Source organism: Aedes albopictus, chromosome 3 (assembly GCF_035046485.1).
Source record: "Aedes albopictus strain Foshan chromosome 3, AalbF5, whole genome shotgun sequence".
Taxonomy (NCBI): domain Eukaryota; kingdom Metazoa; phylum Arthropoda; class Insecta; order Diptera; family Culicidae; genus Aedes; species Aedes albopictus.
Window position 1 is genome coordinate 270,245,689 of NC_085138.1, and position 25,084 is coordinate 270,270,772.

At 40.1% G+C, this 25,084-nt stretch overlaps 2 protein-coding genes across 2 annotated transcripts; one reads left to right on the forward strand and one right to left on the reverse strand.

Annotated features, from left to right (window-relative positions):
• The first annotated feature begins 4,843 nt into the window (after nucleotides 1–4,843).
• Nucleotides 4,844–9,391, forward strand: LOC109433215 (keratinocyte proline-rich protein). The gene is made up of 3 exons (XM_019709621.3): nucleotides 4,844–5,487; nucleotides 7,836–8,036; nucleotides 8,914–9,391. Exons 1-3 carry the CDS (start codon nucleotides 4,941–4,943, stop codon nucleotides 9,204–9,206), a joined length of 1,041 nt encoding a protein of 346 aa, XP_019565166.3. The 5' UTR covers nucleotides 4,844–4,940; the 3' UTR covers nucleotides 9,207–9,391.
• An 11,114-nt stretch (nucleotides 9,392–20,505) lies between these two features.
• LOC109433182 (eukaryotic translation initiation factor 3 subunit B) lies at nucleotides 20,506–23,716 on the reverse strand. Its single transcript, XM_019709587.3, has 5 exons — nucleotides 23,501–23,716; nucleotides 22,841–23,352; nucleotides 21,690–22,715; nucleotides 20,823–21,141; nucleotides 20,506–20,756 (listed from the first exon to the last, which is right to left on the reverse strand). Exons 1-5 carry the CDS (start codon nucleotides 23,613–23,615, stop codon nucleotides 20,662–20,664), a joined length of 2,067 nt encoding a protein of 688 aa, XP_019565132.3. The 5' UTR covers nucleotides 23,616–23,716; the 3' UTR covers nucleotides 20,506–20,661.
• Nucleotides 23,717–25,084: the final 1,368 nt, after the last annotated feature.

A 25,084-nucleotide genomic window follows, 5' to 3' on the forward strand; every position in this document is an offset into this window, starting at 1 on the left:
AATTATCGTGCTTTAATAGAAAATTCAAATTTGAATGTTTTGGCGATTGTAGAAACTTGGCTAAAGCGATCCCACACGAACATGTCAGTTGGGCTCGAGGGTTATGCAATTGTACGATCTGATCGACATAACAAAAAGAAAACTAGAGGTGGAGGTGTTGCGTTTTATTTGAAAAAGAACGTAAAATACTCTATTATTGCCAAACCAGACGGTGAATCGGAAATTGATTATTTGTTCATAAAGTTAAAACAAGCTAACTTAGTGTGTGGCGTTGTATACTCAACTAACAATCACTCATTTAACAGGCGCCATTATGACGAATTAATTCAACATAATGCTGAATAACACTTGAATTATTTTCACGTACAACCTATATTCGGGTTTTGTTCACACAAATTTGAAGAAGTTATAAAGCATCATGTTGTGCACCAACTTAATTTTTTGTTGTTCAAAGCGTTTTACAAATGTACAAGAAAGTTGTTATTAAGCTTTGGCAAAAATGACTGAAAATAAATAAAATGCAAAAATGTTGAACTCTCACGAGAGTAATTATTTGCAATCTTATTGAGAACACCTATTATGAAATAAGAATGACATATAAAATTACCTAAATTCGGATTAGAACTCGAGACCTGTCGATTGCCAGCCGCATGCCTTCCTATCTGCGCCATCCTAGAGATGGTGAAATGCAACGCCCAAAGCAAAACATAATCTTCCCATGACTCAATAATGATCACTCCTGAACTTGTGTTCAGCAGTGGTGAATTAGCACAGCACGAAGTAATCAACTGAACAACGCCTTATACTTCAACAGCTGTTCAGCCCAAAACACGTGTTTTCCATTCTGATTTCGCTGTCAGTATTTTTATCGCACGGTGAGAAAACTTGTATCGAATGCGGCCAAAAAGTGTTGGTCCTTATTGAAGATATTGTTTCCAGACGAACTAATTGCGATATGAATATGTTTTTATTTTTATTATTCAATATCGATCTTTAAAAATGTATGACAATATGTGGTGCGGTATGGTCTTGGATATGGTGCTTTCACATCATCTGTTCAGGTAATCTACTCATGCTCAGTCGAAGATCCGTTAAGCATTTTTTTTATTTATGCTTTTGTCATGGAATCTTGATATTATGTTCAATAAAAAGTGCATAAGGATGTTTAGGGATACTTGAAATGTGTCGATTTCTGAATGCTGTTTGATTATCTAGGTGACTGTGGGAACAATATTCAGTAAACATGACAGCACTGAAATGACGTCGATCCAAGCGTCTCGTACAATCGAACTGCTGCGGAAGATAAAAAATATAATAATCAAGGTACAAGATATCTTGTCACAGACTAATAAATAAATGCCTCATTTTTACGTTGATTACGTCTCTTGGCACTCAATGTTAAACTATAAAATTCTATTCTGTTTCATTTTATGTGATTCGTTTAAAATTTTGGTTCTTTAATAACTTGGTTGTCTAAACAGTTTTAGCCATGTTTTATCCCATAATCCGAACAAAGTTCCGAGTCAAACTATGACGGGCTGAAGGCGTTTATTTGACAAGTGAAAAGGACATTGTTCAGGAGCATATGATTATCGATACATCAGCTTAATAAGATGCAAACAAATGTTTTGTTAAACTCTTTTGTTAAGGAATCAATGCTTTTCGAATAATTTTTTTGTTAAACTTTTGAAAAGTGCTCTAATTTATCATTGTTGATACCGATGAGCAGGGCCGGATCTAAGGGGGCGGGGGGGGGGGCGGGCCCCCACATTTTTGGGGCCCCCACAAAAACCTTTTTTGCTTGCTAACATTAGCTTTATTTTTCATATTGCTCAAGTACTGTTCGAAAATAAGGAAAAACATTTTTGGTCATCTCTCAGAAGGGCCTCCACATCCGCTTGGGCCCCGGGCCCTCACAATCCTTAATCCGGGCCTGCCGATGAGGAAAGTCGAACATTGACTATTTTCTCAATTGAAAAATCATTTTAACAGTAATGTGTAGAGCATAATTTTAGTTCAGCTATCATTACCATTATTAAGCAACAATTCAGCAAGCTTCCTTGTTTGTGACTTGCAATTGTTAGTTGGGTATAAGCCTCCTGATATTAATGATTCTAAATTGGACCAGATCTTCAAGCTTCTGTCTGAACTTTCTTCTACTGAGCCAAATATTTTAATTATGGGTGATTTTAATATAAATCTTAAAGCTGAATCATATAAAACTCGACAGCTTCATGATCACCTGAGTGCTTTATCGTTCAAACTGATAGTAACTAACTCCACTTGTCACAAATCTGATTCTTCGTCTACTATTGATATTTTTTCTGGGAATTGCACTAGTAATGTGAATAACGTGTATCAATCTTCCGTAGGTGGATTTAGTGATCATGACTTGATCTGTCTTGATTACAAATTCAAGAATCCCAAAGCTTCCCATGTTTATTGGACACGCGAATATCATAAAATTGAAATTGTCTCATTCACATCAGACCTCCGTAGAACTGCCCTTAATAATGTTTTCAATTGTGCCAGCACCAATGAAAAACTTCGCTGTTTTAATGATTTATTTTTAGAAATTTTGATCGATATGCTCCACTTAAAAGGAAAATAATAACCAACCCGAATAGCCCTTGGATTGATAATCACATTAAGCGACTATTCAAAAACCGATCAGATGCATACGAATGCTGAAAGCGAGATAGAAATAATCCTCAGAAATGGAAAAACTTTACATGTCTCAGAAATCTTGCCAACCGCGAAGTAAAACGTACTAAGCGAGAATTTTTTGCCTCTAAACTCAGTGCCGATCTTCCAGCACAGCAATTATGGAAAAACATAAAGCGGCTGGGATTGAAGCAAAACAACACAACTGCAGGCGGTGGCGATATATGTGCCGATTCCCTAAATACATTTTTCGTTTCACACAATGTTCCCATTTCCTTTAATCTAAATTAAGTTTCTTCAGACTGCGAGTCCAATTTTTCATTCCGGTGTGTAACTTCTGATGAAGTACTTACAGAATTCACTTCCACTTCATGTGATGCAATTGGTAATGACAATATTCCATTAAACATTCTGAAGTCGTCCTTGTGTGTCATTCTTCCTCATATTACAGATATATTCAACTGCTGTATCACAACTTCTAAGTTCCCCACTGACTGGAAAATTGCTAAAGTCATTCCCATTGGAAAGATCGACAATCCCACTACAGAAAAAGATTATCGTCCAATTAGTATTCTTAGCGCCATCTCAAAAGTATTTGAATCAATTCTCTCAAATCAACTCAACGAGTATTTAGTCCAGAAAAAACTTCTATGTCCTTTACAGTCTGGTTATCGTAAAGCATGCAGCACTGCTACTGCCTTGATAAAGATTGAAAATGATATTAGGGAAGCCCTAGATAAGAAAATGTTTACTATTATGGCCTTTCTGGACTTCAGCAAAGCTTTCGATACAATTGATCACCATTTATTGTGTAACAAGCTAAGGAATAATTTTCATTTTTCTGTTAAACTTTTACACTCTTATTTGGAAAACCGTGTTCAATACGTAGAATTTGACAAGCAAAAATCCGGTACGATCCAAGTACCTAACGGTACCACAAGGATCTATTCTCGGACCACTTCTCTTTTTAATGTAGATAAATGATTTACCGCGTTGTCTATAATTCTGTAAATTTCATCTATATGCAGATGACTGCCAACTTTACATCTCTGGAAAGCCTGACGACATTGTTGGTATCGTAGAACAAATTAATTCTGATGTTCGTAGCATCTTAAGATGGTGCGCGCAAAATGGATTGTCTTTAAATGCGAAGACGTTCAACATTGGCTGATATTCCACAAATCAAAGTTGGAAATGAACTGATTGAATACACAAAAGTAGTTAAAAACCTTGGTCTTCTGATGGATTCTAATTTAAACTGGAACAGCCAAGTCACTTCTGTTTGCAGTAAAATTTATAATGCTTTTCATTCTCTTGTAACATTACGACATTTTACTCCACAACATATTAGACTTCAGCTTGCTAGATCATTGATTGTTCCCTTGTTCGACTACTGTGACGTTTTGTTTGGACTTGTCTCTAAGCAAAACCTAAAGAAATTAAATCTCGCATACCAGATATGTATGCAATTTGAAAAAGTATGACCATATTTCGAATTACAAAAATGCTATACTTGGATGTAGCTTAACGGACCACTTTAAATTTAGATTATGCATTCAAATTTTTAAACAATCCTCCACCTTATTTAGAGAGTTTTTTCTGCTATTCTCGATCTGCTATTCTATTCTGTTCTTCTATTCTATTCTGTTTCTTTCTATTCTATCTGTATTCTATTCTGCTATTCTATTGTGTTCTTACTGACTGTTCTTCTGTGTTCCACCAATTATTTAAAAGAATCCTTCCGTCATCGCGCTATAAAAAATTGGAATGATCTGCTCAGAAACTGAAGATCTACAAATAGTTACTTTTCTTTTAGACAAAGAACCAGCATTTTCTTTAAATCTAATATGTAGTTGCTCATTGGTATTAGTTGTAACTTACATACTTTGAAAATCATTAGAAGATTATTTGTGCTGTTATAAGTAAGAAGAAGAAGAATAAGAAGAGCAAAATACAAACAGTCAAGATAATCGATACTTTGCCACAATCAGTACAAATGTTATAACGTCGTAAGAGATCCAATACGGCCCGATAGCAGCGCAATGTTAATGGAACAATTGCAGATTTCGCAGATTACAACATTGAGACCGCACGCTATCCTGAGAAGATGATGTGAATGAGGAACTACCATTAAGTGACAACCAAAAAGATAACTTCTGGTGGTATAAATATTTGCTGTGAGGAGTGTCGATGGTCAGTCACATACGAGTTGTCTAGTCCACAGTTTAGTTAACCTAATTTTATTACAAATTTGCTGATCATAGGGAATAGTGAAAATGAAATATTTTATTTTGACCTTAGCCCTTTTCGGGGTGTCTATACAGGCCCAAGCTCCATGCACGGATTCCTGTTGGCAGTCTTGTCCAATCGATTCCCGTTGTCCTGCCGTAAATGGAGTCAACGCAACTTTGTTGAGCCACCCTACAGACTGTAGCAAATACATCAGTTGTGAAAGCGGACATGGATGTCCGCTCGATTGCCCGGCAGGACTTCATTTCCACGGTGTTAAAAAGATCTGCACATGGTCGTGGATTGCTTGCTGTGACCCACATGTGGACTGCCGGCCCGACGCTGAAAATGGCAGGGATTGCGTTGCCAATAGTGCATGCGTTGGTGTCGGCTCTTGGGAAACCGTTCTTCTGCCGCATCCAGACTGCAGTAAATTCTACAAGTGTGATCGGGGAGAGGCCTGTCCATATCTGTGCCCAGCAGGTCTACACTTCAATAAGGACGATTTGGCTTGTGATTGGCCATGGAGAGCATGCTGCGACCCTACGGTAGAATGCAAAAAGCCATGTGATATCAACACATGTCCGCCAACAGGTAAGATTCAATCCTAGTTATTATTGTGCGTTTCATCGTAGATTGTTGCGCAAAAATGTCCAAAATCGCTCATAGATCGTCGCCCGTACATCATACCATGTCCGTGTCTTCTATAATAAGTGCGGAGATTAGCTAAGAATTGACCGTGCAGAAGACACCGAAACGATTAAATGCAACCGCGCATATCTATTAGCGGTTTTGCACAACTTTGCGTGGTAATTTTTCTTGCAATGCATAATATTTTATTTTGTTTTGTGAATTGCGGTTGCAGTTTTTCTTCTCTATAGGAGTATACTAAAAGACTTCATTACTCAGAGTTTTCATTAGGTCCCGATTCTAGTTTTGAAAAAAGTGGAACCATTTCGGCAGGGCGTCTATTTAGGGCACTTTCCGTTGTAATTCAGTTAATTTTAAACCATTTTTTTACGTGGTGAGATACGTTTCCATATATAAAACTTGTACTCAATTGGTTTGAAAGGAAATAAGTTAAAGCGGAAAAAACAGCTGTCAAAAGGTGATACAAAAAATAACTTCAAAATTTATTTTATATATCAAAATCAATTTCTAAGAATTTAAAAAAAATCGTAGTGGCTCAGAAAAAGTTTACTTTAGTATTAAATTTAAACAATATTTTTTTTAAATTTAAACCCAAAGTGTTAGTAAATTTCGATTTTGTTACACTACCCGCCAATAATACGATATCGTTGGAATTTTTTTTAAATTTAAACCCAAAGTGTTAGTAAATTTCAATTTTGTTATGTGCCCCACACAATGCATGCGTTTGCGTGTGCGTGACAGTAGTTTGACACATTTCCCATGGGAAAACTGTCAAAAAAAACGCAAACCTCGACGGAACGGACGCTATGTGTTCCAGGCTTTACACTACCCGCCAATAATACGGCATTGTTGGAATACTCAGGGTCTGTGTCAATGGGCGAATTAAAATTAATTTTTACTTAAATTTGACAGTTCGACACTTAAACTTGACAGTTTTCCTAAGGAAATAATTATCGAACTGTCAAGTTTAAGTGAAAATTAATTTTAATTCGCCAATTGACACAGACCCTCAGTATTGCAGCACCCAAAAGTTTTTGCATCACCCAAAACTAGGAGGAAAAATAGAGAAAACCTAGAACCAATTAGGTTGTGGGTATAAGTTGCATTTTCAAGGAGAAATAGGGGGGTCATAAGTGATTTGTGTCTCAAAGACCTGAAATACAGAAGACGTTCGTTCACTGCAACACGTTAACGTTTCACTTAGCGAATGAAATTCGATAACTGCAACAACTGACAGACGTCAAAGAACTGTCAGTTGCTGCAAAATGCAGCCAGTAGTGTGCATTCTAAAAACATCGCACTGCATCAAAAGTGCATGCGAAAAACATCGCATCGCAACTGCAAAATTGTTGCACTTAGCGAACTTGCAGTTAAAAAGAATTGCAGTTAACAGTGGGGTGACACGGCTGTCAAACTCGGTACATCGCCGCTCCACCCAACATTATTTTTGGTACGGCGCGTTTTGGTACCCACTTTCTGGTCGGTTTACCCTAACTTGCTCCTGATTTTCGGGTGTGTGGCTCGTGTGTTGCTAGTGCTTATTTCAGAAATTACACATTTCAAACGAAATCGTTGTTTTTGATGATTGTTTCTCTTTCCTTATTATTATATTTAATTATTATTATTATAATATTACTTTGCACGATATTAAAAGTAGCAGCGAAGCAGTGTCGATGTTTCCAGCGCATTTTTTCCATGAATTAAGCAATCAAAACAAAAACATTGGACGCCATGTTGAATTTAATGCTGGGTAGATGATTCTGGCCCTTCGTCATCCCCCTGCAGTTAAAGCGTTTGCACCGAGAGGACGCCTACTGTAATCACATTGCATTGGGTGATGCAAAACTTTTCAGGTGCTACAATATTTGTTGTAAGTATATCAATATGCGATTCTATGGCGGGTAGTGTATAGCTGTTTATATTTATGGTTACGAAATTCATTTTCATTAAAATATGTTTTAATAATTGCCGTGACATTCAATTTTTTTTATTGTTTTTTTACGTCTTCCTCAAGAGTGGAGGATTTTGTGAAAAAAAAAACAATTTATGTTGTTTGCGGGTTATCGTAAAAAATTGCATATTTTACTAAAAAAATATTACAAGCCTCTGTAGCTTCGATCTTGAGTGAGTAATGATTTTCAGAACCAAAGCTTTTAACTGAACTTTTATGAACATAACCCAACCCGGATTTGTTCTACAAAATGTTTGTTATTTTTCATAAATTCTGAAGCAGATGGGCCCAATAATGAGAAACAAACCCTTATCACTATTCATTCCCGTCTTCTCTCCAGGACCTACCCCGGCTCCAACACCGGCTCCGACACCTGCTCCGACACCGGCACCAACACCTGCTCCGACACCCGCACCAACACCTGCTCCCACACCTGCTCCGACACCTGCTCCGACACCCGCTCCGACACCCGCCCCGACGCCCGCTCCGACACCCGCTCCGACACCTGCTCCGACACCCGCTCCGACCCCAGATCCCACAGGTATGTATGTCATATGCGTTTTTTTTTAGATTTTACTTAAATTTCATAAAATTTCGAATGAAATATTTTCATACTACTTGATTTTAGAAACCTAAAATATCATTAATAAGTCGCCATTTTGCATTCTGGTCCGCCATCTTGGTTTTTACAGTCACCACTTTTGACTTCCGAACATATGTTTCCCATGAAAACATGCAATCGTAACTTTTTACATGTTAAGAACACACTCGTTAGGATTTCAAGATGGCCGCCACAATGGCCGACTTTTGCACCTACTCACGATTTTGAGCACACAAATCCCATTAAAAACAAAACCAGCGCACCGAATCTTCTTATTATAAGCTTATTACAAGTGAGCAAGAACAAAATAAAAATTACACTATCTACACAAGGTTCACTTCTTGAGATTTGTGCATTTGAAGTTCTGACGCTAGATTGAACTGGGATTTCTAGACGTTTGTCCTTAACCACATGCTCTAAGGTTCTAGCTATAGCAACAGCTATTTATGCAACGAGTTGCAGAATGGTGATTTTCACATGCTCTTGCTCTGTGATACATTTTTGCAACAATCAATCGTAATATGCTAGTTTACTCCACGTTAAAGTGTGCCATAACGGCCTGATTTTCGTCATTTCATTATGCAACAGAAAAGTGTTGCAAAATGTAGCATATTATAGGAATTCAGTAAGCAGCCGATTTTGGGTAATCTCATCCCTCCTCTCCTCCCACGTACACTTGTTTCTACGTTTATGGAGGTACGAAAAAATGTAAAAAATTTAGAATGCGCTAGTTGCCAGGAACTAGAATTATTTAAAAGTTTATAACGCTACGATCGAATCCCATTTCAGCATAACTTTAAATTTTATTTCTTCATAGGACCTGATAATTGTGACACTGGGTGCCCCAATTTCAACTGCCATGAAAATGCACTTTGTGTCGGCACCACTGGATCCGGTAAAGAAGCAATCCTCCTGCCTCACCACGAGTGTGGCAAATTCTACAAGTGCAAGGAAGGATCAAATTTGGCCTGCGAGTTTGTATGCCCACCCGGATTACATTTCAACGATGTAAAGCTCGTATGTGACTGGCCCTGGTTGGCATGCTGCGATCCATCGGTCAACTGTGTGAAGCCATGCATTCCTGGAGTTACGTGCGCACCTTCGGCCTAGGACAATCATGGCTAGCAGGTTCTCGAGATCAGCAGTAGCTTAGAATCAACAACATTCATCTGATTGCTGTGGTATTAGTACATTAGTATGGTTTGATAAACAGTTTAAATTAAGGTGCATTAGATTACTCATAATGCTTCCAAGTAGTTGGCAAATAAACATCCTGCGCGTTCAAACGTTAAAAATGGTGTTTCCTTTATTCTACTACCTACTACTTGGCTATCCACTCTTGAAAAGCTTTACTTTTCAAGATTACTTTTCTGTAAAGATTTAGTGTTTGAAATTCTATGAATATTCCAAAAACATGCGTATTTTTATCTTCTTCTCGATCCTCTTCTCCAACTTCTTCGTCCAGGAAAGTTTCAGAAATTTATTTTAATTCGAAGTCCTTCCTTCGAAATATGTCCTAGAAAATATTCTTTTCCTTGTTTTACATAGTTCCGGAAAATTTCTCCCAATAATGGAATAAAGCATATTGATTCCTTCAAAGAATATTGTAGGATGTTCCAGAAATTTATTTTTCTTCTTGGTTAAGTTTTTTTGTATTCCAAGCCAAGAACTTTCATTATGTTTGGAAAACTCTTGAACATTTGTTAAACAGGGGGCCCACCGAAATATACTTGAAACATTTCAGTCAAACTTTACTATTCGTGACGGGAGGACAGATAGACAACACCTGCATTCATATGCCGTTTTTGAACTCCTTAATTTAGATTTTTTTTCCTGTAGGGGTACACAACCACTGCAACCATTAATTGATTTATTGTGGTAAGACCCAGTTGCTTTATGCAGTACATTAGTACACTCACTAGTATTAAGAACTAGCGATTGTTTTTTTTTTCAGGCCTGCATTATACCCCAGTCTGGAATAGCTAGCTTCCAAAATGAAAGCCACTACCTTCTTGTGATTTATATTCCACCAGATATCTCGGGGATGCATGATGCATCCACCGAAATAACGTTCTCTCTTCTTAAAGAGAAAACAACACTCACAAAGTAGATGTTCCGAGGTTTCAGAGTTGAAACCACAGAACCGACATTCTTCTGATTAAATCTTCTTGAGCTTCAATAGAAATTGTCGAGATGGGCAGTGCCCGGTTAACAATCCTGTGTACACACTTAATTCGCGTTTACTAAGTTTCAGTAGTGTGTTCGTGTTTTTCACGCTTGGCACGATGAATCTCTTTGACTGGGATATTCCAGGTGCAGTATGCCAGTTTGCTCCTACGCTCTGTTTCTCCCAATTTTTTAGCTCCATCGATAGAGCACTTGATGATACTCCACAGAAGGGTTCCGGTCCATACAAGGCACCCAGAAATCCCTCCCTAGCTAGCTGGTCCGCAATTTCGTTGCCTGCAATTCCACAATGATCTGGTACCCAGAATAATTTTACAGTATTCCTTCCAGCCAGTTCCTTCAGTAGTGTAAAGCACTCCCATACTAGCTTAGAATAACATTCAACTGCCTTTAAAGCTGCCTGACTGTCTGAAAAGATATAGATATTCGCATGTCTATATTTTCTTTTAAGACATATGGCAGCGCATTCCAAAATAGCTTGAATTTCAGCTTGGAACACCGTTGGCCATTTACCCATTGGTATGGCGAGTTTAGTCCTGGGTCCATATACTCCAGCCCCAGTTCTATCACTCATTTTCGATCCATCCGTATAGAATACAATAGATCCTGGTCGAACCGTTGGTCCTCCTGATTCCCATACGCTCCGATCATCAATCGAAACTTTGTATGGTATATCTAATCTAAGATGAATTTTGGTTCCATCCAGTCTTCATTTTGTATTACTAGTGGATTTACAGTAACATTGGTTAAGATTTCCAAATGTCCTATTAGATCGCTTTCTACGATGTTCTTATATCTTTTTAACTTCAAGGCACTTTTCTTCGCCTCTAGTTGCACAAATTGGTGCAAGGGTAGCAGATGCATTAAGGCATCTAGTGTTGAAGCAGGAGTACTTCGAATAGCTCCTGTTATTGACTATGTTGCTAAACGTTGAAGTTTAGCCAGCACTCGTTGGGTTGTTTTGGTTTTGGTTTTAGGCCACCAGACTAGAGAGGCATAAGAGACTTTGTCTCTAACAACTGCCAGGAAGATCCAATGAAATATCCTGGGTTTTAGCCCCCACTTTCCCCCGATCACTCTCCGACAGGCCCAAAGAGCAGCTGTTGCCTTATTTATTGCGGTAAAATAGAAAAAATCCAACGGGGTTGCGGTGGTTTCGACCGCCGCAGTCGTTCCGCAAACGTCAAAAGTGCTCGGTTCACGCTAAAAAGCTCTCACTCACTTGGTTGCCATAAAATTCAAAAATAATGAAAATTGTTTCATTTATGGTTTATGTAATGGCAATTGCTGCCACAACATGTAACTTATTTCTAAACTATATTAGGTGTAGTTTTAGCACTTTAGTATGCAACTGTACGCCATTGAACATAATTTAGATTTTCAACTATTTATTTTTGTTTCAAGTTTGTGTGCATACTTTTTGAAGTGTGCAGCAGTTTGACGTTTGCGGAACAGGTCCTCTTTGTCTTCTTCACTCCGCCAGGTTGGAAGATTTCTCTGGATAAGCAATACTACATGCTCTAGATGTTCACTCCAGTTCAGTTTTTTATCTAGTATTGCAGACTACATCTCAAATTGGACTATCACACTTTTTTTTGGTACGCCTAAAAAGTGTGATAAAAGTGCACATTTGCCTCGGATCGTCTCGACGTCTTCGGTGCACTTATTCCTCCATTTACAAGGAATAAGTGCACCGAAGACCTCAATTCGATCCGACGTATCCCTGCGCTGTAATCACACTTTGAAGGTGTGTGCACACTATTGTGTCAGTCCAATTTGGGGTGCAGTCAGCAATATGACTCCTAAATATTGCGGTAAAATAGAAAAAATCCAACGGGGTTGCGGTGGTTTCGACCGCCGCAGTCGTTCCGCAAACGTCAAAAGTGCTCGGTTCACGCTAAAAAGCTCTCACTCACTTGGTTGCCATAAAATTCAAAAATAATGAAAATTGTTTCATTTATGGTTTATGTAATGGCAATTGCTGCCACAACATGTAACTTATTTCTAAACTATATTAGGTGTAGTTTTAGCACTTTAGTATGCAACTGTACGCCATTGAACATAATTTAGATTTTCAACTATTTATTTTTGTTTCAAGTTTGTGTGCATACTTTTTGAAGTGTGCAGCAGTTTGACGTTTGCGGAACAGGTCCTCTTTGTCTTCTTCACTCCGCCAGGTTGGAAGATTTCTCTGGATAAGCAATATTTCACCCTGGAGGAGAATGTCAACTGTACCCCATCCAAGGACGGTGCCTTTATATTGACATTCCTTTTTCTTGTAAAAATTACAAGAGTAGTTTTTGAAGGATTTACGTTTAGTCCCTCTCCTTTACACCAGGCAAGAGTGTAGTTTAACGCTATTTGCATTCTGTTTGATAGCGTTTCATCATGCTTCCCTCTTACCACTATCACGATATCATCTGCATAACCAATGACTTCGAATCCCATTGCCACTAAACTATGGGTTCGTTCAAATATTACGTAACGCCATAGGGGGAGGGAGGGGGTCTAGCTCTGTGTTACGCTTCATACAAAATTCCAAAATGCTCCATACAAAAGTTGTTACGTGGGGGAGGGAGGGGGTCTAAAATGGTCAAATTTTGCGTTACGTAATATTTGAATGAACCCTATTAAGCAAGTCATCAACAACTAAAGACTATAGATAGTAGAGTAAACATAGATCCGCGGACACCGCTGACTAAAATGTTTCAAGCGTGTAAGTAGTAATTTTCAAAAGTGCGACGATTGAATATGACGTCATGCGTTCCATTGATGTTGTCCAAATCGTGACGTCATGCTCGTTTGGATACAGATTTTGACAGTTCGTTTGGATACAACGGATTCATCTTAGCGGATCTATGTTTACTCTACTATCTATACACTGAAATAAATTTTGTTGTGGAAACTACCGATTCCATAGTAAAATTACTAACCGTACCTATGATTCTCAACCGACAACAATTTCCAGTTAATTCCACTAAAACACTGTCAACTTAACTAGCAGTGCAGTTAACATTACCAAAAATAGTCTTAATTTAACAAATGAGCATTGTATTTTTAACCATAATGTGTAGTAAAATGCGTGTCCTGGAAAAATTAACAATGTTTTGTTGTTGAGACGACTATGCTTTTAGTTAAATTTACTACAATGCATTGTAATTTTAAGCATATTTCAGTTACCTTAACAGATTTTGTTGTCGGTTGAGAATCATAGGTACGGTTAGTAATTTTACTATGGAATCGGTAGTTTCGACAACAAAATTTATTTCAGTGTACTAAAGACCACAGCAATGGTGAAAGTACACCTCCTTGGGGACATCCCTTAGACGTACTTACTTTAATGGTTGATTCGCCCAGTCTGGAGACAATACATCGATTTCTCAGCGCTGCAGTGATCCAGTCAACGATTGAGTCATGAAAGCCCCGTTTATTCATAGCTGATTTGATTGAAGCGTGTGAAGCGTTATCAAACGCACCTTCAATATCAAGAAATGCACAGTACGCTACTTCCTTGTATTTGATGCCTTTTTCTATTTGTTTGTGTCATGTAATTCGACACTGATTTTTCATTTGGGCCTAACTGACATTTTCGAGTTCTCTTCTGTAACTATTTATTGAACCGGACAATCTCACAGTAACAGGAGACCCCTCGAACTGGGTCTCAGGGTCGGCTTGCTACTGGGTAAGCTGAGGGGCTACGCGAACAAGATGTGCAGAGTACGGTCACCTGACTAGTGCTATTGTGAAAAGCTATTAAAAGATTGATTTGAATAGAAAACCTAGGTTTTTATTAACAAGCTAGTCTATTGTGGGGTTGAGGGTGGATTAAGTTTATTGAGCTCTACTTCTATTGTGGGTATGGGTGTGCGGAATTTACAAGCTTTCACGTACCGGTACTACTGCTTCTCCTTCTTGGCGGCCGACGATCTGCTGAGGTTCCGCGAGCGCTCGCTGATGCTGCTGACAGGATAGGTCTTTGGGCGAACAGGTGGTAAGTTTCTCGGCAACTATACGGTTTTGCCGTGGGGGTTCGGTGTCTTGACCGAAAGCTAGGCGTCCTCCCTCCTTGACGGCAATCGACACGGTCCAGGACGGTACCGGAATGACCGTGCCGAGAGGGGAAAAGCTCCTTGACTTTTAGGGGATTTGCCCGAGCTGACATTTATCGTCGCTTCTCTACCAATCCTGTACTAACATAACAACATTTAACACTAGAGACGTGACAGTTTCCAGGACAAAAGCACGAAATAAAATAAAACTAAAGATTTGTAACAAACGGTTACACTTCATCGATCCTCTCTTTGTGTTACCACAGAATGTGTATTGAGTTTTCCAAAGATTTTTTGGTTGAAATGCGAAGAAGACGACTACATGTTGCAATAGAAACAAAAAAAAAAAATAATGATTTTGTTTGTTTGGATCAAGTTATTGGCGAAAGAGAGAGTCGACGAAGAGAAATCGATCAAGTCAGTTAGGCCCTTAAGAAAAATCATTGTCGAATTTATTTAGCTTGTGAGCTTTTAAAAACGAGCCTTGTGTTGTGTGTGTTTTGTCCCGTTTGCCGTTTTTTGGAATAGAGTTAAAAAACTATAGAGGACGAATGTCGCTGTTGTTCCCTTTGTTCTCTTTCGCAAACATCCCGGGTATCTGTCCCTGTCAAACTGCATACTTTTTCGCTTTGACATTTATATCCCTGCCTATCCCCGCCAGCAAAAGATGTTCCGGCAGCGACGCCAGCGACATTCTTCCTCTATAGTTTATTACCTCTATTTTTTTTGGTATGAATATCACTCTTACCTTATTCCACCAACTGGGAATGTAGCACAGTGTCATGCTACTAATAAACATCTCAACTAAAGCAGGGATGATTATGTTTCTACCGTGCAGTATTAGCGCCGGAAAAATGCCATCTTCTCCAGCAGATTTGAAAGGGTCGAAGGAATTTATTGCCCAGTCCATCATTGCCACTGTGAAAATTTTTCGGGATTCCATGAGTGCATCTTTTCTGTTCATATTGCGTTCAGAATTTGTCCTCAATTGTCCCGATGAATTTTCATCAACAGCAAATGAGCCTGGAAAATGTTTTTCCATCAGTACTTCCAATGTTTCTGAAGGACTTCTGGTGAATGTGCCATTATCCTTCTTAACGTTGCCTAGGCCATTTGAGTGTTCCTTAGAAAGGACTTTTTGAAGCCTGGCCGCTTCTGAAGTGTATTGGATGTTTTCACACATGAATCTCCAATGTCTTCGTTTGCTTTTCCTTATTTCAGTGCTATATTCGGTTAGGGCCTTTCTATATTGGCCCCAATCCGAAGTTGCTTTTGCTCTGTTGAAGAGTTTCCTTACTTTCCTCCTCATTTTTTGTAGAGCGTTGTTCTACCAAGGGACTTTCCTGTTTGAACTCTTTTCCCTGTGTGGACAACTTTCGTAGTATGATTGTATAATTTTGTTAGTGACTATCCTAGAAGCTTCTTCTAGTTGCTCTGCTGTTCTTATTTTTTCGTTCAGCAAAGGTTGCTTGGTCGCAAGAATTTGCTTGTAGAGATCCCAGTTGGTGTTCCTGGGGTCTCGATAGAATTCCCTCACGGTCTCTCCCCTCTCTATTGAGAAGGTGATATCACAGAGAAACAGACATCACACTCTCATTGCCTCCCATCGATCACCTTTTTAACGGTTGATTCAAATATTCAGCAGTAGATCGATTGACCACTCGCGGCGCTGGTATCGTTTTTGTTCCTGTTTGACGTTTTCTCACTACCGCCATCTAGTGGCGGCCCGGCCCAACACAGTACGTTTAGCATTGGGCGATTATGTTTTCGTGACGATGTTTTTCAATGAAATTTGTTCTAAGTGTTACGTCTGTTTTTCTGTGGTGATATGCTTATGATCTGAGAGAGATACCTCGTCAGATACTTCCCAAGAGGTAATTCTATCTGTTAGAATTTGGCTACAAAGTGTTAAATCTAGTACTTCATGTCGCCTAGAGTTAACATATGTTGGTTTGTCCCCTCTGTTGCATATATCAATGTTTTTAGCAGAAATATATTTTAAAAGGGACTCACCTCGTTTGTTGATGTAACTGCTGCCCCATATAGTGTGGTGAGCGTTGGCATCGCAGCAGATAATAAATTGCTGGTTTTGTTGTCTGCAGCTGGTGACAAATTCGCAGATTGAGGACGTTGGAGCTTCTTCTTCATCACCAGGAAAGTGAGCTGATGCTATATTAACGATAGACTTACCCCTGGCTGTTGGAACCTCCATCCTGATGGCTACGATGTCTCGTTTGATAAATTCTGTAATGGGAGTAAAATTAATCCTTCCATTTACTAAGATAGCTGTCCTTGGAGAAGGATGGCTATCATCATAGAGTAACTTACATTTTGGTGTAGTAAGGCCCATCACCCTATGATTGTTGACCCACGGTTCCTGTACTAACGCCAGGTCGAGGTCTTCTTTGGCAAACCTTTGCAAAAGTACGCCTGATGCCCCTCTTGCATGCTGTAGGTTTGCCTGAACCAATTTTATGTTGGTCATTGCGTTGACGATCTGCTTTTTTGTGACTGGCGGATCGTCGGCTTAGTTTTTGTGCCTTTTGTGGTGGACTCTTTGGAGATTTCTGGGACCTTCTTTTGCATTCCCAGTGAACTACTGTTGTTCTCACCACGGTTGTTATCCTTTTTCGGATTCGTTTTAGCAGTTCCTTCTTGGGATTCAGTTTTAGACGAACTTTCACATTCATCATCAGTAGTATTTACCGGACTTGGCCCAGGAATTTATTGCTGCTGGTCCACTTGAGGGCCCGGCAGCGTGTTCCCTAGGTCTTTGCCCTGTATCATACTGGCGACTTCCGTTTCCATTGCCATATCCTGAACCTCTATACAGTCAGTGTTACTGTCCTGCTTTTCTTGACCCGACGTAGTTTTGCAGTGTGATACAAGTAGTTGATTTGAAATCCCCATCTTGTCAATTTCTGCATTGAGTCCTCGTTCACTGTGAGAACCAGCTCAACATCATTCCCGTTAGGGGAAGATCTTTGCAGAATTCTCCAGGAATCCGTGTCCAAGTCATTCTGTGACTCGATGAATGCCATTATTTGCTCGTTGCTTTTAGTGGCGCTTTTCGGCAGGTAAGCTACCAAGATTTCCGATCTAGGAATGTTCTTTTCGTCGACTGCTATCAACTCAACTCCCTCGCATACAAGTAGGCTCGGAGTTATCCTTTTTAACTATAGATAGTAGAGTAAACATAGATCCGCGGACACCGCTGACTAAAATGTTTCAAGCGTGTAAGTAGTAATTTTCAAAAGTGCGACGATTGAATATGACGTCATGCGTTCCATTGATGTTGTCCAAATCGTGACGTCATGCTCGTTTGGATACAGATTTTGACAGTTCGTTTGGATACAACGGATTCATCTTAGCGGATCTATGTTTACTCTACTATCTATATTTTTAATCAGTTCGCTGTAGCCTGGTCGTGGCAGTTGATAACAAGGAAGCCTGTTTTTATGGTGCAGCCTCTGAAAATCGGTTTTACATCTGTTCCCCGATTTTCCACTACTTTGTTAATAATGGTGTCTTGTACCAATATTAGCAGTTGTGTTGTTAGAGCTGTAGTCGGATAGTCCTTTGGTATTATTCCTATGCGTACTTGACTCACAACCTCCGTGTATAGCGGATTTTGAGTAGCAGTGGGCTTAGTTTTCCTATCTGAGACTTTTAGATTCCTTGATAGATGACTCTCAGCTACTGCCAATGCCACCTTACCAGGAACTTAAATATTCCCGGGTAGAGTATGAGCAGTTTTTGCTTTTTGCATCGTGCCTGGGACTTTCGGTTTCCCGGGTTGACTTCGCCCTGATGCTGCCTCTGTTTTCCTATCTGGGACCTTCGTATTCTCGAGTTGACTGCAACTTCCAGCTTCAGCCTGTTTACCTGGGACTTTCAGTTTCCCGGGTTTGGAGCGTTCAGCGTCTTCGTTTGTCTTCTTGTTCGCAACTTTCGAGGTACCGGGTTGCATGTGGACAGCATCTGCCTCTGCCCTTCCATCTTGGAAGTTTGGATCTCTTTGCCGTTGCAGCCGGATGTTCACCGATGATGTGGCTAGGGATTTTCGAGAATGGTCTTTGTGCGGCCTTCCCGTGGGTGTTGATGTCCCTTTTGTCTTTTTGGGTTGTGGCTTCTCACCACTCGATAGGTCATCTTTAGGCCTTTTCGATGGTTCTGACTGCACGCTTGGCCTGTAGGCAAGGCGATAGGCCTCGTCTTTGTCATAGCCCTGATCTAGCAGTTTTTTCAGTCGCTTTTTACCGGCACCACTCAGCTTGATTCGGTCCATTTGCTGAGATTGTTCCAGATTTGCAACGGTTGATCCCCTTGATGTCTTGATAGTGACGCTTACTCGATCGTCCTCGTCACTGTCTTCCATCTCGGAGTTCTTTGGAGTGTCCAAATTGATCGATCCAAATTTATGCCACAAAAGTTCATCCTATTGGACGCAGTGGCTTAATTTCCCCAACAGGGGAGGAAAAAAAAACTGGACAGATTTTCCAGTGATTTACTATCTAGCTGTGCTTCGAGCTGCTCCAGCGAATCTCCCTGGTCAGTGTCCATTTTTTTCCAGCTGAGAGAGGCAGTTGACAACTGTTGTTTTATTTTGTTTGTTGTTGTTGCTCATTGTTGTTCCCACGAGTCGCACGGGAAGTAAAGGTCGACTGCGCCAGAGCCCTGCATTAACGCAGCAAGGGATGAATACTGTGGGGTTCTCCCTGGTACCCCACAGGCTCCGTTCGCGACTGAGTATTTGTTTCACCCCCCAGCCATGCATCCATAGGCACGGGTCGCATTACACCGTAAATTCGGGGTTAGACCGTATTAGGCATTCGTGTGGCTACGGTCATCACCACATATATCCTCCTCCTTTACCCGGGCTTGGAACCGGCAAAAATGATTATTGTTAATTCTGAACATACACAAGTGTATCTCCAGAATAAAAGAATCATCCTTGGCGGAGTTAGTTTAGATTTAGAAGATGTTCAAAGATTTAGAAAATGTTCATCCCATAAGGAGATTCTTGAGCATTCTGGAATAACAATTTACAGAAGTTTCCTCAGGAGCCATTGTAAATATGCGGAACATTTCACTCAGCAATGGACTCATCAGAAGCGCCAGAAGGTATACTATCGTGTATTCAGAAATGAAAAACGCCAGTAAGAATACTTCCAAGTACACACCTTTAACTGTTACAGGGTTCTAGGGAGCATCCATTAAGTACGTCACGCTAAAATTGGAAATTTTCGACCCCCTCCCTCCCCTTCGTACTGGGGTTTCCTTTATTCAATACATTGCTTGTCAGACTTTCACAAAACAGCCCAGTGACATGCATTGTTGTCTACATCTTTTTTGTTATAATGGCCCCAAAATGCGTTGATCAAACGAAAATGGGTCCGGTATCGAATGTCTCTACTGTTACTCAATGCTATTGGTATAGGCGTGTCATTAATATGGGAAAAAAATGGATAACTTCCATTATACCGGAGTCAAAAACATTATCATTTCGGTTCAAAACCGAATTAGCGACATGTTTTTTTACTTCCGCTGCGTTAGACACAATGTCGGAAGTGGTGGGCTGTAAGGAGTACATATCAAATTACAATAAATTTGATAATCCAGTCGAGCTGTCTCACGGTACACATAAGGTCTTGGACCATTTGAGCAGACACCGATTTTGGGCTATAATTAAGTCAGTTTTTTAACCAATTGACTTCAATTTTTGTACATTGCTAAATACTGTAAGTGTTCAAAAAATCAAGTCAATTGGTTCAAAATTGACTGAGTTATAGCAGCAACTGCCCAAAATAGGTCCCCCAGCCCAACTGGTCCCTATATAGCTTACAAATTCGTGATTTTTAGAAATTCAACACTCAGAGTAGAATGACATCGAGCGGGGTCGAACAAACCATGTTCTATTTTTTTTGTTTTGGTAAATCCAAGAAAACGAAAACAGTTTTATGATAAGCTATGAACCATTTATTATAATTTATACGGTTAGTTAAGTGCCTCATATTACAATTTGAAATACAACTTATGAATCAACTTCCACACGCGTGGCCTAATAAGAAAACTGTGCTATTGTTTTATACTTTCTCAGTGTTTCTTAACTGAGCTGAAGACTATTATGCTTTAATTTTCTGGAATTTTCTTTTCGCCACAAGAACAAAGGATTACACTTTCTTCCGAATTATAATTGTTTTCAGTGCTCACGAACGGAACGCGGATCTTGGCGTGATTTCAGTATGAGGCAACGAGTTCTATGCAGACTTTATCTCATGAGAAAAAAATCTGCATAGAAGTCAGGAACGCAGGTTGCCTTATACGGATTACTCGAGCAAGGTGGTGTCTTCACGTACTAGAATTTCTACAATTTCTTCTTCGACATTATCTGGATCAGCGTCCAATGTGTCGGTGTCTGTGTCTGGGGAGAAAAAAAAAGTTATGTAAGCATTAGAAGAACTAACCATTATTCCGCGTATAAACTTACTGTTTCTCAGCTGAATACGACGATACTTCTGCTCCTCCCAGTCGCTCACACGCTTGGTGCGGTACTCTACAAACTGCTCGCGCAGTTTGGCACGCTTCTCCAGCAGTTCCTTCGACGCACGGGTCATGCGGACGCGATCCTTGCTCTCGAATTGTGCATAGTACTTCTTAAGGTTTTTGCGAATTTCCTTCTGCTTTTCATCGGGCAGCAAAGTGGGCGGTCGAGGACGCCACAGGAAGAGGATGAAGTTTTTCAAATTCACCCGCTTCAATATCCTGCCTTGGAAGGACCAAATGTAGTAGCCGTGATCTTCCTTGGCCTAGAAAACGGGAAATTTATATGTATTAGAAACTTATGTGCTTAATTTCTATTCAAACTATAAATATATGTACAGGTGCAAAATGGTCCCGCAATTGTAGGTATTTCTCGAGATATAAATGAGCTCATTTGAAGGGTTTACAAAACTTGATAATTCTAGGCTATCAATGTTTTCGTGCACAAATCAATTCGTTATATACTTGATACAGATAAAATTACATGTTAAGTTTCACCAAAACTCAGCCATTTTTTCCCAAAGCAAACGGTATGAATTCCTAGATATCTAATATAAATAAGATCAAGGTATTTAGTTAAAAAATAGCTGTGTTCTTTGTTTTAAAGAATTTTTAAATACAGCATTGGGACCATTAAGCAATGTTCTGATTTAATATGCAATCGTTGAAACATGATTTGCCAACGATTGAAAAAAATTAAACCAGTTTTAATCTAGGAGGCAAACTAAGAGAAAATCAATCATTTGGTAATCTCAAATGGGCTCTCCATAATAATACATAATGCTCTTTGATGATTACACATAAACATACTGACCTTTCCAGAAGTTCCAGTCACCACATATCGGCCGGTCGGATCCCATTCCACCTCAGAAGCACGATAATGATCTCCGCTCTTCATAATAGTAAAATCGTTGGTATCAACAAATTCAAACGAGCCGGACTGAAGGTTGGCCAATACAATGAACTGCCCCCGTGGGGACCAGAACAAATGGCTGCAAACCTTTTTCTCCATCTTCTTCAGCATCGTGGGTTCCTGACCCTTCTTGGCCTCGTAGAAGCTCACGTTTGCGGCCGACGGTTCACCATGGATGATAGCAAACTTCGATCCAACTGGTTCCCATGCAAACGCCAGAATGGTCTCTTTTACTTCCACGGAATCCACGGGAATATCCTTCTCTCGCATATGGAAAATTTCGAAATTGAAGAACATACCAAGGAACTTCACATCGGCGTCCTTCTTGTCTTTCTTCGACTTGGAGTACCGATCGACCTTCACGCATAGGTAGTCTCCCGACTTTTGCCAATGGATCTTACAATCCGCCACGTTAAACAAATTCTTGTTACGGATTTCGATCTTCTTGGGGATTTCCAAAAGCGTCACACGAGCGGGAGCTTCCAGATCTTCAGACATCCAGTAGGCAATAATGTTATCCGTAGGAGACCAGCTAAAGTTGCGGATGCCTTGAACCTTTATGGATTTTTTATCCAGTAGGTAGAAGGTGGACGTTTCATAGACATGGATAGCATTATCGCCCATCCGGGCTACGTACTTATCGTCGTGGGACCAACGGAACATCGACATATTGGAACCTCCTTCGGACATAAAAGAACGCTTTTCCGTTCCAGTCCGGATGTCCCAGATGACGATCTTCTGGCCGTTCAGACCGTAGGTCACCAGATACTGCTCGCAGGGTGAGAAGTCCACATATTGCGTACCGGAATGCGGGAATTTGTTGATCTTGATGAAGTTGGAACCACCCCAGATTACAACACCTTGCTTGTGGAACGTCACGATGTACGTTCCGAGGGGAGACCACTTGACGTAGGTTTCAGTGAAGCGCTGCAATAGAAAAAATGAAAACCTACATTATATTTCCACCTTAATTGGTATGACCCAAGGCATCCCACCAAAATGCTATATCATTTATGGACGACCCCTCTCTGAAAAAAAAAAACAATACTTACATCACGGGTCAGGAGTTCCACCGGTTCGGGCTGGGTGTTTTGCCAAAATTGAACTTGCACCGCCCCTGGTGACGATTCAGCTATCACACAGAATTGATCCTGTGCGTCCGGTTCAGTCATGAAGGTATACAGATCATTTTGCATCTTGTAAGGCTGGGGCTCTGGTGGACTCCATTCCTTGGGAATGTCCGAGTATTTCTGGAAGTCGGAAAACAGATTCACCAGCAGCGTATGCGACTTGTCAAGACGATAGTTGTTGAACGCTTTCACAGCTTCTTCAGCCATCTCCGGGTTCTTAAATTCAATGAAGGCATAGCCTCTCGTGTTTTCCTCTTCGTCCTTGGGATAATGGATGTTGACTATCGTACCGGCAGTCTTGAAGAGCTTCTCCAATACACCTTGCAACTTGGGGAATCGAGCCGGTCCCACCACAGGAATATTATCCACGACAATAACATTCTCAACACCATCCGATTCGCAAGGTTTTTGTTTTAAAAAATCACTGAGCAATTCTGAAAACGTAAAAAAAACGATTCAATCTAGTCACTATCCTTTGGCTACGTGGACACTTTTCTAGCGTTCCCCCCTATTTGAAGCTTGCCGCCGCCTGACAAGCCGCTAGTAAGAATAAGAAAACACTTGTATGGGAAAGCACCCTACCTTCATCGGTGACGTCGTCCACAAAACCCTCCGGATCGTCGAAATTCGGCTCCTCATCGTAGTCTTGGTCATCGCCCCCATCACTATCGTAGTTCTCGCCTTTCTTTTTAGCCATTCTAGCACGGTTCGGTGGCTAATTCGAGGTAAAATTTGCTAACTGTGGTAACTAGCGAAAATTTCACAAATTTTGACACCTCTTAACACCGGAAAAGAATGAGCTTGGAAGTTTTGAGCGGGAGGGTTGGCAATATGTGATTTTTGACAGTTGGTGAAGGCGGCGCCGCGTCGCGCTTATTGAAATAATTCATCGAGATGAAAAAAAGGCCTTTTGAATAAGTACACTGAAAACTCTGCATTGATGTCAAAAGGTTTCAAGATTCAAGCACAGAGAAACAGACGTCATACTCTCTTCTGATCGATCACCTTTTTAACGGTTGATTCAAATTTTCAGTAGTAGGTCGATTGACCACTCGCGGCGCTGGTATCGTTTTTGCTCCTGTTTGACGTTTGCTCACTACCGCTATCTAGTGGCGGCCCGCCCAAACACAGTACATTTAGCATTGGGCGTTTACGTTTTCGTGACGATGTTTTAATCACAGACAAACAGACGTAACACTCTGATAATTCCCATCGTACACCGATTTAACGGTCAATTTAAAAATTTGATAGTTGGCCAACTGACCACCCGTAGCGCTCGCATCGTTTTTGTTCGAGTTTGACGTTTGCCCACTACCGCCACCTAGTTGATAGTCGGCCAAACTCAGTCCTTTTAGCATTGGGCGAATGTGTTTCCGTGACTATAATTTGAATCGGAAAATGTTCGAAGTGTTACGTCTGTTTGTCTGTGTTTTAATGAAATTTGTTCTAAGTGTTACGTCTGTTTCTCTATGATTCAAGGGTCGAGTCCAAAGTAGGGTTCCTATCATTGGCTTGGCACACGCCGTAATAAATACTAAAAGTTGTTTTGGACCCGTTTCTATATTTTTTCTGTGAAGTATGAAAACTAATCAATCTTTTGACATATCGATGACATTCGATAGTCTTCTTCTTATCTTTATAAAAATATAGTTTTTCTTACACTCAGCCAAATAACCTTAAGATTTCCATAAGGCCCAACTCATGAAACGGCCTTTAAATAATTCATAATGATTCGGATGAATTTCATGAGGTCACTCTATGACGTGAAATCGTCTCACAGCTTGGCTTTTATTTATGTTTAGCAACATGATATTCTCAAGCGTCGGTACCCGTGTGGATAAAACACGGGCTCAGTGATCCCGACGTTAATGGATCGAATCCAGTCTGCATCATTTTAAGATTTTTTTGTTCTTTTCATAAGTCTATCTTATGAGATTTGTCATAGCAAGCCCGATCAATTTTCATAAGGTATTCCTCGAGGTATTCTTATGGCATCCATAATGTTAGATCACAGCAACTCATCAATTAATCGTTAGATCACAGCAACTCATTATTTACCCTAACAATACAACATCAGTCCATAGCAACCTTAGCAACCAGCTTGGTCGGTGGCCTATAAAAGTCGGCCAACAAATGAAAATGGTTCATTCCTTGTTACGCATGCTT